At 36.5% G+C, this 21234-nt stretch overlaps 1 protein-coding gene across 1 annotated transcript in view; it reads right to left on the bottom strand.

Annotated features, from left to right (window-relative positions):
- Window positions 1–20984, bottom strand: part of Cenpf (centromere protein F) — a 50203-nt gene extending 29219 nt beyond the window's left edge. Inside the window, exons 1-7 of the mRNA XM_078022804.1 lie at window positions 20853–20984; window positions 19084–19286; window positions 17509–17705; window positions 11466–11587; window positions 10988–11079; window positions 8553–8844; window positions 6843–7045 (exon numbers count right to left, since the gene is read on the bottom strand). Coding sequence (XP_077878930.1) covers window positions 6843–7045; window positions 8553–8844; window positions 10988–11079; window positions 11466–11587; window positions 17509–17705; window positions 19084–19245 — 1068 coding nt within the window. The 5' untranslated portion in view covers window positions 19246–19286; window positions 20853–20984. The remainder of the gene's footprint in view (window positions 1–6842; window positions 7046–8552; window positions 8845–10987; window positions 11080–11465; window positions 11588–17508; window positions 17706–19083; window positions 19287–20852) is intronic.
- Window positions 20985–21234: the final 250 nt, after the last annotated feature.

The following is a 21234-nucleotide window of genomic DNA, read 5'->3' as shown; positions in this document are numbered from 1 at the left end:
TGGATGATTGACAATTCTCAGGGAAAAAAGAAAAAAAAAAACATAAACAAAACCTACATGTACTACTAATGAACCCTTGGTGCCCTCTACTGGCATTTCCTCGAACTGCAACAGATTCCACTACTCCCCATCTCAGAATCAATAATACTTTCCTATTAAGACTGCAAGACTTGGCATTTTAGTATCAATAATGCACAATCCATGTAAAAATAGTTAATCAGCAAGTGTCATAAATGCTCCATGGTGTTCTAAAATAAGTGATCAGAGCTCAAATCCTTTGGAAGTATGTAGCATGTGACCCTGTACACTTCATTAAGATTTCTGCATATATTTTAAAAAACTCCCAAGAATCAATAAAAGGGATGGATTCAAACTAAAAAGCTTCTTCTCAACAAAAGAAACAATCAGTGAGGTGAGAAGAGAACCTATATTTGGAGCAAATTTTTACCACAAGCACATCAGATAGAGCACTAATCTATTTTTTTTATTGGTTGTTCAAAACATTACAAAGCTCTTGACATATCATATTTCATACATTTGATTCAAGTGGGTTATGAACTCCCATTTTTACCCCATATACAGATTGCAGAATCACATCAGTTACACATCCACGTTATTACATATTGCCATACTAGTGACTGTTGTATTCTGCTATCTTTCCTATCCTCTACTATTCTCCCTACCCTACCCTCCCCTCCCATCTTCTATCTCTACCCCTTCTACTGTAATTCATTTCTCTCCCTGGATATTTTTCCCCTTTCCCCTCACATCCTCTTATATGTAATTTTGTATAACAATGAGGGTCACCTTCCATTTCCATGCAATTTCCCTTCTCTCTCCCTTTCCCTCCCACCTCTCGTCCCTGTTTAATGTTAATCTTTTTCTCATGCTCTTCCTCCCTGCTCTGTTTTTAGTTGCTCTCCTTATATCAAAGAAGACATCTGGCATTTGTTTTTTAGGGATTGGCTAGCTTCACTTAGCATAATCTGCTCTAATGTCATCCATTTCCCTGCAAATTCCATGATTTTGTCATTTTTTTAGTGCTGAGTAATACTCCATTGTGTATAAATGCCACATTTTTTTAATCCATTCATCTATTGAAGGGCATCTAAGTTGGTTCCACAGTCTAGCTATTGTGAATTGTGCCGCTATGAACATCGATGTGGCAGTATCCCTATAGTACGCTCTTTTAAGGACTTCAGGGAATAGTCCAAGAAGGGCAATAGCTGGGTCAAATGGTGGTTCCATTCCCAGCTTTTCAAGAAATCTCCATACTGCTTTCCAAATTGGCCGCACCAATTTGCAGTCCCACCAGCAATGTACAAGTGTACCCGTTTCCCCATATCCTCGCCAACATTTATTGTTGTTTGACTTCATAGTGGCTGCCAATCTTACTGGAGTGAGATGGTATCTTAGGGTGGTTTTGATTTGCATTTCTCTGACTGCTAGAGATGGTGAGCATTTTTTCATGTACTTGTTGATTGATTGTATATCCTCCTCTGAGAAGTGTCTGTTCAGGTCCTTGGCCCATTTGTTGATTGGGTTATTTGTTTTCTTATTGCTTAATTTTTTGAGTTCTTTGTATACTCTGGATATTAGGGCTCTATCTGAAGTGTGAGGAGTAAAGATTTGTTCCTAGGATGTCAGCTCCCTATTTATCTCTCTTATTGTTTCTCTTGCTGAGAAAAAACTTTTTAGTTTGAGTAAGTCTCATTTGTTGATTCTTGTTTTTAACTCTTGTAGGGCACTAATCTATAGGATATATAAAGAACTCAAAAATCTTAACACCAAAAAAAACCCACAAATAACCCGATCAATAAATGGGCCAAGGAACTGAACAAACACCTTTCAGAAGATGATATACAATTAATCAACAAATATATGAAAAAATGTTCAACATCTCTAGCAATTAGAGAAATGCAAATAAAAACTACTCTAAGATTCCATCTCACTCCAGAATACAAACAACAATAAGTGTTGACGAGGATGTGGGGGAAAAGGCACACAGTGACACAGCCACATCAATGTTTATAGCAGCACAATTCACAATAGCTAAATTGTGGAACCAACCTAGATGCCCTTCAATAGATAAATGAATAAAGAAATTGTGGTATGTATACACAATGGGATATTACTCAGCATTAAAAGAGAATAAAATCATGGCATTTGCAGGTAAATGGATGGAATTGGAGAATGTCATCCTAAGTGAAGTAAGCCAATCCTAAAAAACCAAAGACCAAATGTTTTCTCTGATATGTGGATGCTGATCTGTAATGGGGGTGGGAGGGGAGCATGGGAGGAATGGAGGAACTTTAGATAGGGCAAAGAGGAGGAGAGATAGAGAGTGGGTATGAGGGTGGGATAGATGGTAGTATGAGATGGACCTCATTACCCTAAGTACATGTACGAAGACACAAATGGCATGACTCCACTTTTTTGCACAACCAGAAACATGAAAATTCGTGCTCTATATGCATTCTGCTGTCATGTATAACAAATTAGAATAAATTTAAATTATATATATATATATAATTTAAATATATATAATTTAAATTTATTTTTATATATATATATACTGAACTCCAAGTCTGCAGCCAGCCCTAACACTCTTTTCTCATGAATTTAAGCCTTATACCCACAAAGTCTACAAATACTTGGGGGAAAAAAACATATTATACAATAGCTAACATTCACTTAAGAATACAGTATTAGAATCCAGGCATGGTGGCACACACCTGTAATCCTAGCGGCTCATGAGGCTGAGACAGGAGGTTTAAGAGTTCAAAGTCAGCCTCAGCTATGGTGAGGCACTAACTCATTGAGACCCTGTCTCTAAATAAAATCCAAAATCGGGCTGGGGATATGGCTCGGTGATCAAGTGCCCCTGAGTTCAATCCCCAGTACCGAAAAAAAAAAAAGTATTACATTAGCTCTATTTAATAAGTAGTAGTAATGCCTAGGCCAGAAAAACAACTTCAGCAAAACATTTCACAAACTGGATTTTCAGTTAAGGTGAATTTGTAGCTAGTTGGGAGAAAAAAGGAATCCAGAAAGCATTAAACAAATGAGTGTTTGGAACCTGGAAGGAACACTAATAGAAAGAAAGCCAGATTTATGTTCTCAGCACTGGTCTACTCAAACAAATTAACTCAAGATCTGTTAAGAAAAAAAATTTCATCAGATATGTTAGAGCAAGGATTTGGTGATTTTTTGTCTCAACAAAACTAACAAGATAAAATGTAAAAGAATAATGGTAATTCTTACATACAAGAACTCCTGGCCAAGCAGGAATTCAATTATCTTAATTGAATAAGAACTCAACAATAGGCTCTGATAATAATAACAACTAATGTCATTACATGTTCACCCTGTACCAGGTACTACAGCCTTTACAAAAATTATCTCAATCTTTACACTGACCTTCGGCCCAGCTATCATTATTAACACCACTTTATTGATTAGTTGACTGTTCAGAAGTTAATTAAACAGTTCCAAAAGCAACACAATTAGAATGTAGCAGGGCTAGAGCTCAAATCCAACTCCTTCTATCTTGAAAGACCAAATTCCTATTACACACTCTTTGTCAACAGAATAAATACACAGATCCAGAGAGGCCACGTCCCACTAAGGCTCCACTGCTCCTTCACACATCTAGTCAGTGCTCCTCAAGGGGTCCCTGCATAAAGCACTGCACGAGGAGAATGTGGAGAAACGGCTTCTACTTCCAGAAAGATGGAATAAACACACTTTTCCCTATTAATCCCAATAAGAACAAATAAAAACTCTGGACAGTAAGATGGACTTAAGAAAGAGTGGAGAGACAGTGGCAGACTGATGAGGGAGCTTAGGACCCCAGAAAAAACACCCTACCACTGACAACCCAAAATCTCAATGCAGCAGAAATACCCTTTAGGAATGAAGATGAAAACAATATATCCTCAAGTGAAGGAAAATTGAAAGAATGTGTGGCCAACAGACCTACTTTAAAAGAATGAGTACAAGAAGTTCTCTAAACTGAGAGGAAAGGATGAAAGAAGGATCCCTGGGAGGCATCTAGAGAGAAAGAACAAGTTAAGCAACAATATAAACATATGTAACAAACTCCTTCTGTTCTATATATATATATTTTGTTTGTTTGTTTGTTTTAGTTGTCAAAGGACCTTTATTTTACTTATTTATACGTGGTACTGATAATCGAACCCAGTGCCAAACACATGCTAGGCAAGTGCTCTACCGCTGAGCTACAAACCCAGGCCTCCTTCTGTTCTTGAGCTTTTTAAAATAAGTTCAACAATTGATACCAAAATTACAAGTCAATATAGTACCAAATATACCCATAGAAACTAAGAAGATTATTTTATAAATGGGGAAGGATATAAAAGCATGAAAAGGAAGATAAATGTTTTATAATTTATTAGAACTGGTAAAAAAAAGTCATCAATAGAATGTGATAAATTATGTGTATATAATAAAACATCCAGTACAATCATTATAGAAGTTACTCAGAAAGTTAAGGGTCTTATGTTTTCTGTCATATGTGGAAGCTAGAGAGGAAGAGAAAAACAAAGATAAGGGCAGATCTCATGAAAATCAAAGAGATTCAAAGAGGAAAGGGACCAAGGGATGGGGAGCAGGAGGAGTACTAAGGAATGATACTGGTCAACTTATATTATTATATTGTGTATCACGTGCATGTAGGAACATGTAACAATAAATCCCATCAGTATGAATAACTATAATGGACCAGTAAAAAATGTGCCGGGGGTGGGGGTGGGGTGGACAGTGGAAGAGTGCATTAAAAAATATCACTCAACTATATATATTCTACATGAAATTCACTTCAAATTAACAATGTAGGCATATCAAAAGTCAAAAGACAAGAATACATAAATTTGACAACTTAGAGAAATATACAAACTATTCCAATCCTCCCAGTATCAAATAGGTAACTTTAATAGTTTGATAATTGCTAAAGAAATGGAATTTATCATTCTAAAACTCCCCAAAAGAAATCTCCATGCCCAAATAAATTCACTAGAGAATTCTCTCAAATGCATAAAGAAGAAAATATACCAATTGTATTCAATCTTTCAGAAATTGAAGAAGAGGGAAGACTTTCTTATTCATTTTATAAAACTAGAATTACCTTGATACAAATGTCAGACCAAGATCATAGAAAAAAAAGAACAAACCAATATCCCTCATGAAAGTATGCACAAAAAACTAGTTTTTAGCAAATAAAATTCAGAAATATATAAAAAGAATTATACAACAATACCAACTATAAATAAAACCAAGTGGGGTTTATTCCCCAAATGTAAGACTCATTCAAATATGTAGAATTCAGTGTAATCCGCTACCTTAACAATTTAGTATTTTATACAATTGCAACAATCTATAATTATCCCAAAACAAAATAATAATAATAATAATAATAATTTAATTAAAGGAAGAAAGGAAGGAAGGATAGACAGACCTATCCAAAGAAAGCAAAAAGGGGATGCCAGAGAAAATATCTTATGAGGAAAGGAGCTCACAAGAATAAGAAACACATTAAAAATCCAGAGTTAGACTAGGCTGGGTGCTGTGGTGCATGCCTGCAATCCCAGCAGCTTGGGAGGCTGAGATAGTAAAATCCTGAGTTCAAAGACAGCCTCAGCAACAGCAAGGCCCTAAGCAACTCAGTGAGACTCTGTCTCTAAATAAAATACAAAATAAGGCTGGGAATGTAGCTCAGTGGCTGAGGAACCCGAGTTCAATCCCCGGTACCCAAAAAAAAAAAAAAGTTAGTCCAAGACAGCAGGATACTCCAAGAAGACAGGAAGATAAAAGCAAACAATGGGCCCAGAGGAAGATTAGGTTCAGGAGACTTCAAATCATTATTGTTAGTCTTAGGATGTAATTCATTTTCCTCCATAATACTTGTTACCACATACTATACTATCTATGTTTACTTATTTGTTTTTGTTATTTTCTGCCTCTCTCCATTAAGATGAAGCTCCATAAGGCAAGGATATTTGTCTATTACCACTGTATCCCCAGGTCTAGAACAGTGCCTAATATATTGTAGGCACTCAATAAATAAATGAGTGAATGAACAAATGAGTAATAGAAAAAGGGGACAACTGGTAAGGTAGATCCAGGCCAAAGCAAAAATAAATTATCAAAGAAATAGGAAGGCTAGTCTTAAGATTCAATGGCAAGGGACTGGGGTTGTGGCTCAGTGGTAGAGCGCTTGCCTCGCACATGTGAGGCGCTGTGTTTGATCCTCAGCACCATATAAAAAATAAATAAACAAGTGTGACACTACTTTGTGTACAACCAGAGATATGAAAAATTGTGCTCTCTATGTGTAATACAAATTGTAATGTATTCTACTGTCACATATAACAAATTAAAATAAATAAATAAACAAAATACACTCATTATGTTCATCTACAACTAAAAAACATTAAAAAAAAATTCTATGGCAAAGAGTATATTTACTGGATCCCACGAATAGATCAATTAAATTCCAGCACATCTTCCAAAACTGTTTAAAACCTCTATTTGTTTAAGTGCCTATGCTTCGTGCCATACACTATGCCAGGTGCATTTTTCACCACCCCCAGAGACTTTCTAAAAGAAACCAGTGACTTGACCAAAGTTACTCAACTGGAAAAAGTTCAGCCACGATTGATTCTAGACCTGTAATTCTAGTTTAACTCCATCAACACTGCCTAGAACACGCTAATAAAAATCATTACAAGCATTTATGTTATAAACTTAAGTATAAAACACTCTTTCCAAAGAACTGTATGAAAAGATGGCAACTTTTTAGTAATTCATGGAAAGTCAAGTACCTTGGTTGCTGCCTGGTCATACTGTGCTGTTGTTCTCACCAGTTCATCCTTATTTCTATTCAAAACTTTCTCCTTTTCAGTTAATTCTTTTTTTGTTTTCTCCAGTTGGAGTTGCACCTCTAGAAATTTATTCACTTGGCCTTTCATTTCTTTTTCTTGTGCTTGTAGACGTAGTTCCAATTCATTAACCTTGCTTCTTAGCTCTTAAAACCACAAATGAAAACAAACTCCAATTCATATATATTTTTACAAAATGTTCAGAATTTATTATGTATTTTCCTTTACTCTAACATCTTTGGTGAGATAAATATAAATAATTTTTATTATACACAGAAACTAACTGTATTTAATTTCAGTGGTTAATGTCTTTTTTTTTTCTCCTTTTCTTTTCTTTTTGTAATGTTAGTGATTAGACCCAATGGTACACTACCAGTGAGCTACATACATCCCCAGCCCTTCTTATTTACTTGAGGCATGGTCTCACCATATTTCCTAGACTGGCATTGAACTTGAGATCCTCCTGCCTCAACCTCCCCAGTAGCTGGGATTAAAGATGTATACCACCACACCCAATTCATTTGTATTTAAATATTCTATAGAAAGCAGAGAAATAGGTTTTCTTATGTTTTCACAGAGAAATATGGGGAGAAAATGCTTCTCTAAAATACAAACAGCATCTTACAGAGCTGCAAAAAAAAAAAAAAAAAAAAAAAAAGTACAACTTGTACAACAAACATCTAAAATCTAAAATTATCACTTGGCTGGGCGTGATGATACATGCTTGTGATCCCAGTGATGAGGGAAGCTAAGGTAGGAGGATAGTCAAGTTTAAAACCAGCCTCAGCAACTTAGCAAGACCTCAAGCAATTTAGCAAGACCCTGTCTCAAAATTAAAAAATAAAAATAAAAAAGGGCTAGGGATGTGATTCAGTGGTAAAGCACCCCTGAGTTCAATTCCTGGTATCAAAAAATAAAAATTACCACTTGGTATTATACTCTGGTAAAAAATATTTGTTCTGTGCCCCAAAATAATGCTAAGCAGTAAAAAATCACCCTTGTACAGTCTCTGGTAGCTTTATCTTCAGTAAAAATCAAGATGGCATGAACCTCTCATACTACCAAATTTAACACTGATTCTTTTTTCCATTTTTTTCCTACATGCACACAATAGTGTTTCCAATGGCACTGGAAGCATGACAGCTCTCACCAGTGAACACTGAGAATGATTTCCAATATATCACAGTACTGTAAATTACCATATTCTCCAGAGTAGATTCCCAAACACCACCTGGTACACTTGGCTGTCAGCTGCTTCGTGACACAGCAGCCAGGGTTACAGGTTTGCTCCCATATGGACAGCCTGGCAGTGCAGGGAAAAGCTGCTCTGCTGATACACACCCTGCCTCTGGCCAAAGTTGGTCAGAACATAGGCTTTTTCCATGGGCCACAACAGCAGCCAGATAAGAAGTGTGGAGAGTGCAAACTGCTACCAACCTACTTGCTCCACTTCAGGAAAGATAAATCTAAGCCTCTCAGCCAACTTTTAAAGGCTCAGGGCACCAGCTTTCAATACAAATAAAAGTACATTTCAAATCTGTGATGTCTTTTTTACTATTGAAAAGACAGTATTTCACATCATCAGTCAGGGATGTTGACCACTGATGTGTCACATAATTTTTAATTTAAACTTAATTTAGCTATAGAAATTACCTTGATTTTGGGCTTTACATTGATCCAAAAGATGAGAATTGCTAGAATTATCACAGCCACTGCTACTAAAATCTCTTTTTCCTGTTTGAAAAGTTGATCTGCTTGGAGTCACCTCTTCTTCCCCAAAAATGTGAGATGCAAAGAAATCTCTCCTATTTGGAGTTTTCTGAGAATTAGAGGAAAGTCTATTTGGGGTCTGCTCCTCTTGCCACGAGAACACAGATGATGATGTCTGATGTCGAGCAATGTCCCGATGATTCATGAGGGTTTGGGGAACAGCCTGGCTAGCTTTCTGTAAAAACAGAAACTCTTTAGAGACCATTGGAAATTGCAATACTCAAGACTATTTCTTTTTTTTTTTTTTTTAATGTGGTACTGAGGATTGCATTCAGTGCCTCATGCATGCTAGGCGTGTGCTCTACCTCTGAGCCCCAACCCCAGCCCCACAAGACTATTTCTTTTCAGGTAGAATATTTTCAGGTAGAATATAAAGCTAAAATTACAAGCTGTTGACACTTGCATTGCATACCATCAAGTGAAGGAAACCATTAAGTCCCAATTTGCAGTGATAGAATATTCTAAATGTCAATCTTCTTGTCATTGAAGGGGCAAGCCGTATCATCTAAGGCCTGACCTATTTCAAAAGGACTTTTTTCTGCATTGCTTATAAACTCCATTCAACATGTGAGTATTTGACATTTTAAATATCAAAATTGGCTTTCCTTCGCCTATCGTTGGTCACCTTTCTACAACTTCAGAATCAAAATTAAATATTAGCCTGCAGAACCCTTTCAACCATATCACTTCTCCCAAAAATGCTATTTAGGATGTTTTATATTACAGAATACACACATTTGTGAATTATCTACAGTTATGAATTGCTCTTTCTCACAAATATTAAGACTTGGCTCTAGATGCTACGTTAAACTTTTTATACCAAGAACTTATTTTTTGCCATAGGAAGAGGTTTAGTGTTGATGAAGATTCACATTCCACATAAAGTAACTATGGGAGAAACAATGTCAGGGGCAGAACAGGTACCAATGACTGAACTGGATGACAAAGCACATGACATTTCTAGGACAAATGAGAGAATTATTATTTTTCATTCATCTTGAGGAGCAATGCCTTTGGTGAACTCAAAACAAGGGTTAAAGGCATGAGAAGGTAAATACTTGTTAAAATTCTAAGAAATAGCCAGGTGCAGTGGCACACTCCTGTAATCCCAGCAATTCAGGAGGCTAAGGCAGGAGGATCAAGAGTTCAAACCCAGCTTCAGCAACTTAGCGAGGCCCTAAGCAACTCGGTGACACTTTGTCTCTAATAAAATATAACACAGGACTGGAGTTGTGACTCAGTGTTAAGCACTCCAGAGTTCAATCCCTGACACCAAAAAAAAAAAAAAAAAAAAAAAAATCTATGATATAGGTTGATTTTGATTCTCAAAAGTTAAAGGGGCCTACTTATAAATGCACACAAAACTATTTGCTGAATTATGCCACCTTAGTAAGTTTCTATGTTTATTACATTAAGTTCCTAACTAGGAGCCAGGTGTGTTGGCACACACCTGTAATCCCAGTGGCTTGCCTCAGCAAAAAGCAAGGCACTAAGCAACTCAATGAGACCCTTTCTTTAAATACAATACAAAATAGGGCTAGGGATGTGGCTCAGTGGTCAAGGGCCCCTAAGTTCAATCCCTGGTACCCAAAAAACATAGTTCATAACTAGGAAATGTATTATAAGTACCAAACTTAGATTTCTTTTAAGAAAATGACATCATGAGAACAGAACTGATGAAGGTAAAATTCAACAGGCATCAGGTATTTTCAAAGTCAGTCCCTGAACTACATGTAGGGGTTTTAGAAACCTGCATTATTTTTTAATTTTATTGACATTGAATAAACTTCTTTGCCATTTTCTGTTTGTTTATGCATATCAAAATGGAGTGCAAATCCCTTCTCAGCAGCTTATGTTTTTAAAAAATTGAGAAAATTGAGTTGATAACATTCTTCTCCAAAATGAACATGTCACAAATAACATGTCCCTAGTAGCAATCGCATTTCATCAGAGGACCATATAGGAAGCAGCCACCTCCAGATGCCAAAGCCAGCCAGTATCAGGAATAACTCTTGGGTCCTGCTCTCTCCAAACAAACTTCTTATCCCTAGATCTTAATAAGGAAATAATTATATGGCTATGGTTCTCCTAGAATTTAAGGACAAATTAACCTCTCTATTTTACTCACTCCTACCTAGTTTTAAAACTAAGAATTAACACTACCAATGAGCCAGGAATTGTTTCCAGTATAAGAAAAAAAAAAAAAAAAACAACATCAGCTCTACATAAAACAGATTCTTCTCTAATCTTGTTCTATCCTATAATCAAGGATTTCTATGAATGCATATTCTACACTACAGAGCCCATCATTAACTTACTTTAGACTGCAAGGCTTTAACTTCTGCCTCTAATCTTTTTCGTTCTTCAACTTCTTTATTATATTTTTCTTTTAGATCTTCATACTTGGAACCTAAACATAGACAACAAATACTATTTTATTTCAGTCATTGATTTCATGAAGCAATTCACCTATCAATAATCACTGTGATAGTCTAGAAGTAGAGTATCATAGAGCACCAAGTAGAAGGAACATTTGGTTAGGGCAACAGATCAAAATATTGATCAAGTATCAACATACTTGGAGACACAGGAAACAATCTGTTTTAAAACACACCATACAAAGATAAAGTGAAAAGGTGAGCACTTACCCCTGTGGCTCAACATAATTCCACAGACGTGCCAATGAATTTTTTTATACACCGAAATTAAAAACTGAATTCACAGCTGAATTATTTTTTCACAGAATTAAAATCTCAAATTAAAAAATTTGTTAATACCAAGAAAAATAATCTTTACCACTGTAATAATGACTTGGTGTTAGTGGAGTTGCAAAAAGTTTTTGTGGTGTATTGCACAGATTCAGGGAGACATCTGCAGACTGCGCAGCTTGTTGACTTCTTTCAAGTTCAGATTTATACCTGTTAGAAAATAATGCAAAAGGTGACAAATCAGTTAGAAGAAAGGCTACAGAATACCAATGTCATACATTACCAGTGAAAAAAGGACTTACAAAGAAACACATTGTTTCAGAACTACTAACCATAGACATTGAATAAAAATTAATTTAATAAGTGCTAATTATAAATGCAGTAATTCCTCAAAAGAATGGAGTCCAGTTACAGAAATATAACTATACGCCAATAATTAAAATGTTATAAAGACTTTAATGAAGATCTGTAATAACCACTACATCAGCAAAGAGTTGGAAGATTGAGGATATATTATAACAAATTTTATATTCTAAGTCAAAGAAAGAATAGGGACTTATAAGAACTCAGAACTTCGGAAACATGGGGAAAAAATTATATCATTGAAGCAATCACAAATCACAAGAATGGATGATACAACTTATGATATTTAATCATTTCAAAATCAGTCTTGATGTCTAGATCAGGCATTATATGACATTTTTATATAAAAATTAATAATATACACCTAGAAAATATATGGCTAGAAATAGTTACAAAGAAATGAGTTAAGTAATTTATATATGAATAGAATAATATTCCTATCCTACAAATAAATTTTAAATACATCTCAGAACAAAATAATCCAAGTTAAAAAAGGGTTCAATTCTGATGTTGAAGAATTTTCAACTCTTGCAATGTCTCAAATTTTGCTTAATGTAAGAAATAAAATCAACACCCTATTAAAATGGCTAAGGATATGCTCTCTTTCCTTGGGTACACTATTCAAAGCAAGGAGTGAAAAAAGTAGTAAAGGAAGTAAGTCAGTGCCCTTAACTTCTCCCAGCTCCAATTCAATCTGGGAAGGAAAAAACACCAATTGAGCTAAAAATAATGACAACTCAGCACATGAAAGCTTACAGTTGGGAAAGCAATGCCCAACAGAAAATTTCTGCTAGTATTTAAAGAGCAAGAGCAAACAAGTGAAATTAATTTTTACGTTTTGTTAACTTGCCACTGTGGAGATACTCTGTTTGACTTGAAATTTAAAAATTGAGACATTTTTTGTAGTAAATCTTCAGAACTAAGTACGCAATATATATTTACAACACATCTCAATTAGGAGCACATTTTAAGAGCCATATGTAGTCAGTGGGTACCATATTGGCAGTGTAAGTGTATAGGCTATGAAAGGCATAACAAGCTAATTCTAGAGACAAATTTTTAAGAACCTTGCAAAACTAATGTTTCTTTTCCCTCTCAAATGCACATCTTACTTCCTTTTCACTATCCTTTCATTTATAAACAAAAAATATATACTTTATCTTAATATTAAGTAAAAAATATATCCTACTATAACATTTTTTTTCCTCCTTCCACCCCAGGTAGAAAAATAAAAGACACTGCTACCAATAAAGCACTAAATTAAAATGTTTCTACTATGTTGAACCTTTGAGATTGCCAATATCTATACTTTTGACAAATATTCTAAAAGGTTAAGTCTCACTTGTTGAAGACTCTCCGGAAACCTAATCAGTAGCTACTGATAGAGTAAATAAATTCCTGCCATTTGAAAGTTATCAGTAAGAATCTAAAAATTATATTCAATCTTTTCTGTAATCTATAGTTATTGCACTCATAAATTTTTATAATATAGAAACATATATTCAAGTTTCTATACTCTAAAATTTTATCAGTACGTATAACCATATAGCTAATAATTATTTTATTTTTATACAGGTTGCCCAGGTTGGCCCTGAACCTGCAATTTTCCTGCATTGGCTTCCAGAGTAGCTGGGATTATAGGCTACCATGCCTGGTAATATTTTTAAACTAAATATACCATAAAAGTGTCCTAACCCATGAGGACCACAGTGTTAACTTTTTTTTTTTTTTTTTTTTTTTTTTTTTCGGTACCAGAGATTGAACCCAGGGGCACTTAATCACTGAGCCACATCTTCAGCCCTTTTTTAAGTTTTTGCTTAGAGCCAGGGGATCACTGAGTTGCTAAGGACCTTGCTAAATTGGTGAGGCTGGCTTTAAGCTTGCAATCTTTCTGCCTCAGCCTCCTGAGCTGCTAGGATTACAGGCTTATGCCACGATGCCAGGTGACAACTATTAACACGGATAATATTTATAGTTGCTAGATGTCTTGCACAAACCTGGGTGTATATTGGTATTGCTACCAAATGACACTTTGCAATCTAATATAGAAATGCATACAATAGTAACCTTTTATTAAGATGTTAAAAATATCAGCATTTCTATTTCTACCTAAATTACCAAAACCAGTATTTCTAAATCCAGCTCCCAAAATGTGCTTTCCAAAGAAGCAGAGATTCCAGCATAATAAGGTGAGCTTCCTACTTCCCTAACTCCTGTCTTCCAAAACTAATTATCTTTCTTTGATTCCTTCAACAAATATTTGAAGATATACCACTTCAGGTGCTATGGATATGGCACTGAACAAGATAGAAAAGGTCCCTGTTCAACACCACACCGCCAGCAGCCTTGAGACAAAGCCACACACCCTCCCACTCCCCGTGTCCACAAGGTACTGGTCTCTCTTCTTACATGATGTGCCACTATATTTTGCATTTATACTTTGTATATTCTATTCTTTTATAGACATGCTCTTTTATAAATGACATATAAAATGGCTTTCCACTGTACTCCCTTCTGGATGCCAAGGGGTCCCCTTTTCTCTCCCTTGGTCCAATACATTTTTGTTTCTGAATATGACTCTGTGTGTGTGTGTGTGTGTGTGTGTGTGTGTGTTTAATCTAAATCTCTCCTCTGTAGTATTTTTAAATAAATGTTTATAAAATTACCAGCAAAAAAAAAAGAAAAGGTTCCTGTTCTCATAGAACTAAGTGAGATAGAAGTTTATCTTTTTAACATGAAACTTACAAATAGCCATCATTCTACATGAATAGGAAGAAAAATGAGAAAAACGATTTTTATACAGGAAAATTACCACCTTCACAGAAAGATGAGAGTGATTTTTAAATATTTTAACTTTCAAAAACATTGTTGATATGTAGTTATGAAGCCAGATTTAAAATTAGGTAGTCAGTGTAGTTAGGTAAATCGGGTCTAATATAGAGTAAGATCTAAAACGGAGGCCATGTTGAATGAATGCCAGGAAATGCAGGACAACTCATGGAATGTTAATGAAGTCCCAAGAAAAGCCCTAGACCCAAGTCATCCCAAAGAAATGTTAATGAACAGCCCCAGCAGATTTGAAGATAGCCCATCCCAAAGGAATGTTAATGAAGTCCTTCTGGTCCAGATTACTTCTTTGGCCCACCTGTGTCCCACCCCTCTGGCCTTCCAACCTACATTCCATCACTGAAAGAACTATAAAAAGGGGGAACAACCGCACTTCCACGGATTCTACCTCTTGGGTCCCCTTCTTCCTCCGGGAGAAGTCTTTTCTGCTGTCCTTTAATAAACTTCTAATTTCTACTCTGACCTTGCCTCAGCGTGCTTCTCTGGTGTTATTCTTCAACATTGGGGAAGCAAGGATTCCTCACCGGACTCCTCACCAGTCAACATCGGTAACAGTTACAATGAAAATTATTATAGCTATGCCAGAAAAATTTCATGATATCAAGGTATTCATTAGTTACAAAGGAAAAAAACAGTAACTTTATAGTAGTGGTCCCAGACCTTTACAAAGGAAGAAACTTAAGTTACAGACATCTGATATGCTATATGGAGAAAAGCACATTGGTACTTCTGCAGTAAAATTCATAACCCCAATTTGATCCAGTGATTCTCAACCAGAGAAAATTTCACTCTCCCAAAGGACATTTAGCAAAGCCTGGAGACTTGTTTGATCATCCCAATGGAATGGAGTAGATGATACTGGCATCTACTGGTTAGGAGATACGGATGCTGTCCAGTATCCTACAACAAGCAGGTAATCCAGTCCAAAACATCAAGACAGCTACTGTTCAGAAACACTGATCTAATCAGTAAAAAAAAAAAAAAAAAATCATCAGCCAAACCCAAATTGAAGCCATTCTCCAAAACAACTGACAAGTATTTTTCAAAATATGAAGGTCACAAAAGATAAGGAACCATCACAACTTAGAAGAGGCAAAGAAAACCTCAACTAAATGCAGTGTGGAATCCTGGGCACAGAAAAAGGACATGACTAGTAATACCAGTGAAACTCTAATGAAATCTATAGTTAATAGTACAAAATCAGTGTTATTTCCTGCTTGGGAGTGTACTTTGTTATATAAGGTGTTAACAACAGAAGAAATCTGGATAAAGGATATAAAAGAACTCTACTAGGCTTGCAAATTTTCTTCAAGTCTCAAGTTACTTCAAAAATAAGGTGGTGGTTGTTTACTTTTTAATTTCTGTGTATGTTTGTGGAGTCAATGGGACAATGTACCTAAGTCCTTTAAGCTATTATCACTCTGTTGAGGGCCACAGCCAAGTTCTTGCTTTCACATTGACGTTTAGAAATCCTCCTATATTGTGCAAACTTTCATTTGTTTTATTCCTGTACTTTGATGATTTCTACATTTAATGTCTCTGAGTATCTGGAGTTTATTTTGATGGACATAATGTGTGGATTTCATGTTCTTACCTTCATCATTAGGCATCTTTGAAATGGACCCACTACCTTTTATGGAATCATTTGGCTTTCTCCAAATAGGGGTGGCACCTGGCATTTTGCCAAAGGGAGTGGTTGAGAGGTGATGCCAGCAAGCCACTGAGATGATGGTAGTTAAATTAAGCTGTGTATTCAATTGTATATAGACCCCTGCTGTCCACCTTAGGCTACTTTGGAGTTCTCGCAAGGATTCCTGGGGAGTTCAAGTTGGTGGGTGATGTTCTGGTGGGGGGAATTCCAGTTGGAGTGGTGTTCCTGGAAGGGCCACTGTGGGTGGCGTTCGGGCAATAAAGGAGTTCCTGTTTGAACCTACAAGTGCCTCGTGGCGGCTCGGTTATTTTGTGCCCAGCCAGACTGCGGCATCACTCCTTATTATTTTGACAAAATTCTATCATTAGAACAAGAGTATACCCTTTCTAAGCTAGCAATGATTACACTCCATTGAATTTATTTGTATTAACACCTCCAATTGGGGGATTTTTTTAATGAAAGTGGTAATAAACAACATTTTTATTGCTTAAACTGGCAAACTGATTTTATAATGCTTAAAATAAAAGATGGAACTCTCAGAGAAGAACCTCAGTAGGAACCTCTTCAGGACTTTACTTACTTCCTCCAGCTTAGAACCTATGGTATATTACTTAAACCACTCTCTGTGACTCCTTGACTTAAAGCTCATGAGAATTCTTTTGCTTAGTTTTCCTTTACCCTCAATTATTCCATTGTATTCAATCCCATTATCCTGCCCCAAACAAACTTAAATCAATCTGCCCATTCAGTTTCTCAGCACTTCAGATCCCAGATGCTATAAGAAACCCTCACCTCACCCCACCCTACACACTCCTCCATATTGGTTCTTCTACAAATTTCTAATCTGCAACTTCAACTGGGCCTTTTTTGCTCCTCAATCCTTTCACAATTCCCTAGTTTTAGTTCTCCCCTTCATTATCTATAATAGCTTTTCCAGCCAGAGAAAACATGAGCCATCAGGATAAGCCATGCTTTCACTTCCTTCCATCTATTAGTGACCATTATTAACAAATGAGCTATTATCCATTATTGTATCATCCCAGTGACCAATATAGCATCTATGGCATGAGCCTAATAAAGTTAAATGAATAAATAAGCAACCATTTGATGAATTTGTATTGAGCCATGTCATAACTGAACTGAATCACTGCTTACTCCACCAGAGGAAAAATATATTTCAAAATATATCAACTATATCATTAAAGAAAATAATAAATGTATCTGATGACATAGAAATAATTTTCATATAAATCCCATTCAAATAAATTACCTTTTAAGTTCCTGTTCCAGTTTTTCTATTTGTTTTTTGCCTGCACTCAATTGTCCTTCTTGGAAATTCACTTGTGACTCCTTGACTTGAAGTTCATGAGAAATCTTTTGCTTAGTTTTCTCCAAATTTTCACATATTTCCATCAATCTTTGATTCTCCCTTTTCAGGTTTGTACCCTCGGTTTTTTCATTTTCAACCTAATAAGAATCATTGGGAAGGAAACAGGTCCCTTATTGTGCGAATTTACCAAGTGTACTTGTGGATTTAACAATCCTCTGAGGTACAGTTGTAATAAGCAAGACATCAATGTTTCTGAACACAGAAATTTTAAGTCACTACATTCTGAAGCCTATAAACAGAAAAGTTCTACAAAATCACATTTTACACTATCTTTTGGTCAGGGCTACCCCTACTCATCCTAGCAAGTCAAACTTTATCATCGTTTTAAGAATAAAAAAATTACAAATGAACACTATACCTCTCCCTCAGCAATTCATTTTCAAGTCTGGCTAAAGTCAGTTATTGCAAGAAATCAGAAAATTCTCCCACAAGAAAAAAAAAAAAAAACATTTTAGAAGCAATGATCATACCACTACTTTGTTGGTTAATACAGAGGTAGAAAGAAGTACTATTTAAGTTTTCATTTACTAGCCCCAAAGAGAAATTGGAGAATACCAAGACAAAAAGCACATGTCAGAAAGTGGTCTCCATTTTCTATAAAAAGACTGTAATAATAACCCGATTTGAAGCCAGAAACTTTGGCCTTTGCTGTGAAATGCAACTGCAATTTCCAATTCAGGTTCCCAAACAGAAGTTTAAAAGGAACTCAATAGCCCTAAATATCAGTAAATAGGCCAAAAAGGGGGAAAAGATCAAGAAAATTTGAGGCAATTAAAAATGTCTGAAGACATAGTGGGGTTGGGAGGGGGAGCATGAGAAGATTAGACAAACTCTAGACAGGGCAAAGGGATGGGAGGGGAAGGCGCAAGGGGGTAGGAAAGACAGTGGAATGAGATGGACATCATTACCCTAAGAACATGTATGAAGACACAAACAATATGAATATACTTTGTATACAACCAGAGATATGAAAAATTGTGCTCTATAAGTGTAATATGAGTTGTAATACATTCTGCTGTCATATATAACAAATTAGAATAAAAAATTAAAACAAATTTTTAAAAAAAAAAGTCTGAAGAGAAGGAAGGGGATTACCACAAAATCACTTCTAATTTTTTTAAAGTATTTTTTAGACATTGATGCATTGATGCATGACCAATGTGATTCTGCAACCTGTACACTCAGAAAAATGAGTAATTATATCCCATCTGATTCAAATATATGATATGTCAAGATCATTGTCCTGTCATTTGTAACTAATTAAATCAAATTTTTTAAAAAGTATTTTTTAGACATTGATGGACCTTTATTTTATTCATTTATTTATATGTAGTGCTGAGAATCAGTCTGGGCAAGCACTCTACTGCTGAGCCACAACCCCAGCCCTCTCTCTAAATTTAAAGGTGAAATAATTAATCCAAAAAACAAGTGAATACTGTCAAATGTCAGTGATACCTTCTGTTTCTGTTTTTGCAGTGCAGCCTCTAGAGTATCAAGTTGAAACTGTCTTTGCTGTTTTTCTTTCTTCAGTTTGTCTAGCTGTCCTTCAAGCTCTTGAATTTTCTGTAGAGCTCTTGTAGGGAGGCCTTCCTTCCATTCTTCCAAAGCCCAGCTCATTCTGTTCTCCTTTCTTTATTATTCCAACATTTATAAGAAAACTGAAAAGAATAACTAGACTGTTGGTCTTACTGCAGTAAAAGGAAACTTAAAGTCACAAACTACCTCAAAGAATCAAGTTTCAAAAAATGACAACTTTCAAAAGATAATGCAGTGTATTTATCTTCTCCATCCTCTGAAAGGTAACTACCAATAATTCTGATTATGAAGTAGATAATACATTTGTTGGGTTTCCCCTTGCTTTTTGTTTTTCTTCTGTCTCAGTTTTAACTTCTTATATGGCTACCTGCTTTCTATTGCTTAGTTTGCTTTCATTACACAAAACATGAATATTTTGCTCTAAGGTTGTTTTTAGGTGAAATATGCCCTACCTATAAACAAATAAAGTACAAAATTAATTTGCAAATTCTCTTCTTTCCCTCTTCACATCAATAATTACCACTCACACCTCATCCCTCATCTTCTGGGAAAACTTTCTGAGATAAAAAGGAGCAACTTAGACGATAGAGGGAAATAAACAAGGAAAACTGGTAAGTTAAATGTTTTTCCACTCCAGAGTCTAACACACAGCTATGTAAATATATCTATCTAAATATATTTATATTTACAAATATACTTAATATATGCTACATTTATAATTAACACACATTTTGACAAATTAAGGCATCAGCTCTCAGCCATCTGTACTGACCCACTGGGACAAAAGAACAAAAAAGTAAACCTGAAAAATAAAATTTGAGGAGCATGGTTTGGGTGGGAGAAGGAAGAAGGTAGAAGAAAATTCTGTATGTGAAGGTTCCAGCAAGGAGGATTTTCAGGACTAACATCCTTTCCAGAAAAATGCTTTGTCTTAATTATATTAAGTATGTACAGGGCACTCTTCAGGCCTCAATCACCTAACCCTTGTAAAATCCCCAAGGCAGTTCTTTTCTGGGACCCACCCATCCCCAGCTTTTCAGGCCCGCATTCACCTTTCCCTTTATCAAAATTCCCCTTCACTAAAAACCCGGAGTCCCCGCCTATGGTCCCGGGGCTGGTTAAGTATTCTGCCTCCTCCGGACTGGGTCCTCACGGACAGTATTCGTGTAATTCATTTCTGGGTCATCACATAGCAGAGCCTGACACACAGATCCTTCCCAATAAATGTGGAAGAGAGGAAAAGTGAGAAGAGGGAAGAGCAACCATCTTCTAAACAACAATAGGCACAAACTCCGCCACCCAGACCAAAACAACAAAGGACTAGATTCCTATTTCTAAATAGAAGCCATGGTTCCCGGAGAGCTGCTTGAAAATACCTGGTCATCTCCAGTTCTGTTACCTTAGGGAGGAGGAAACCGATTCCCCCAAAGTGCTAGTCCGTGACGGAACAGCTTCTCCGCTCCCTAGTAGGAGCCGTTTCAGCCCGAGCCAAGGTGGGCCCACCCCACGAACCTCACCCCACACTCCAGCGCGGTTAGGAGTGGGACCGGCCACCAGCACCGCAGGGACGCGAGCGCGAGTCAGAGGCAGCCCTGCCCAGTCAGAGGCAGCCCTGACCAGCCTCCGCGGGCAGCAACTAGCGGTCACTGGGCTGGCCACCAGAGCCGGGACGCAGGCAGTACGCTCACCTTGCTACCTTGCTCTAAGGTTGTTTCTAAGGTTGTTGGAAGGAAAGAAAACAATCTCTCAGAGTGTCCAGTTCCGATGCAGCCTCCGCGAGGCTGAAGCCCTGATCCCAATTCAAACTGCCCGCGATCCACTCTCCCACTTCCGGTCCCGACCAAACTCCCCTTCAATTCTATTGGTCACTGTAAGGAGATGTGCACCAATCAGTTTCCGTTCCTTCGGCCTGCCGCCTCTGATTGGCTCTTTTGGATGAATTTTAAAAAACCAGCCCTCACTGCTAGTGGTGCCTGCGCCAGGGCTCAGAAGCATTTTTACTGTTGCCTTGGAGACGGAGACCATGTGCTTTTGCTGAAGCTGGACAAAGTTTTGAACAGCTACTTCTGC

This window comes from Ictidomys tridecemlineatus, chromosome 10 (assembly GCF_052094955.1).
Source record: "Ictidomys tridecemlineatus isolate mIctTri1 chromosome 10, mIctTri1.hap1, whole genome shotgun sequence".
Taxonomy (NCBI): Eukaryota; Metazoa; Chordata; class Mammalia; order Rodentia; family Sciuridae; genus Ictidomys; species Ictidomys tridecemlineatus.
Note: the sequence above shows the minus strand (reverse complement) of the source record. Positions and strands in the feature narration are given on the sequence as shown.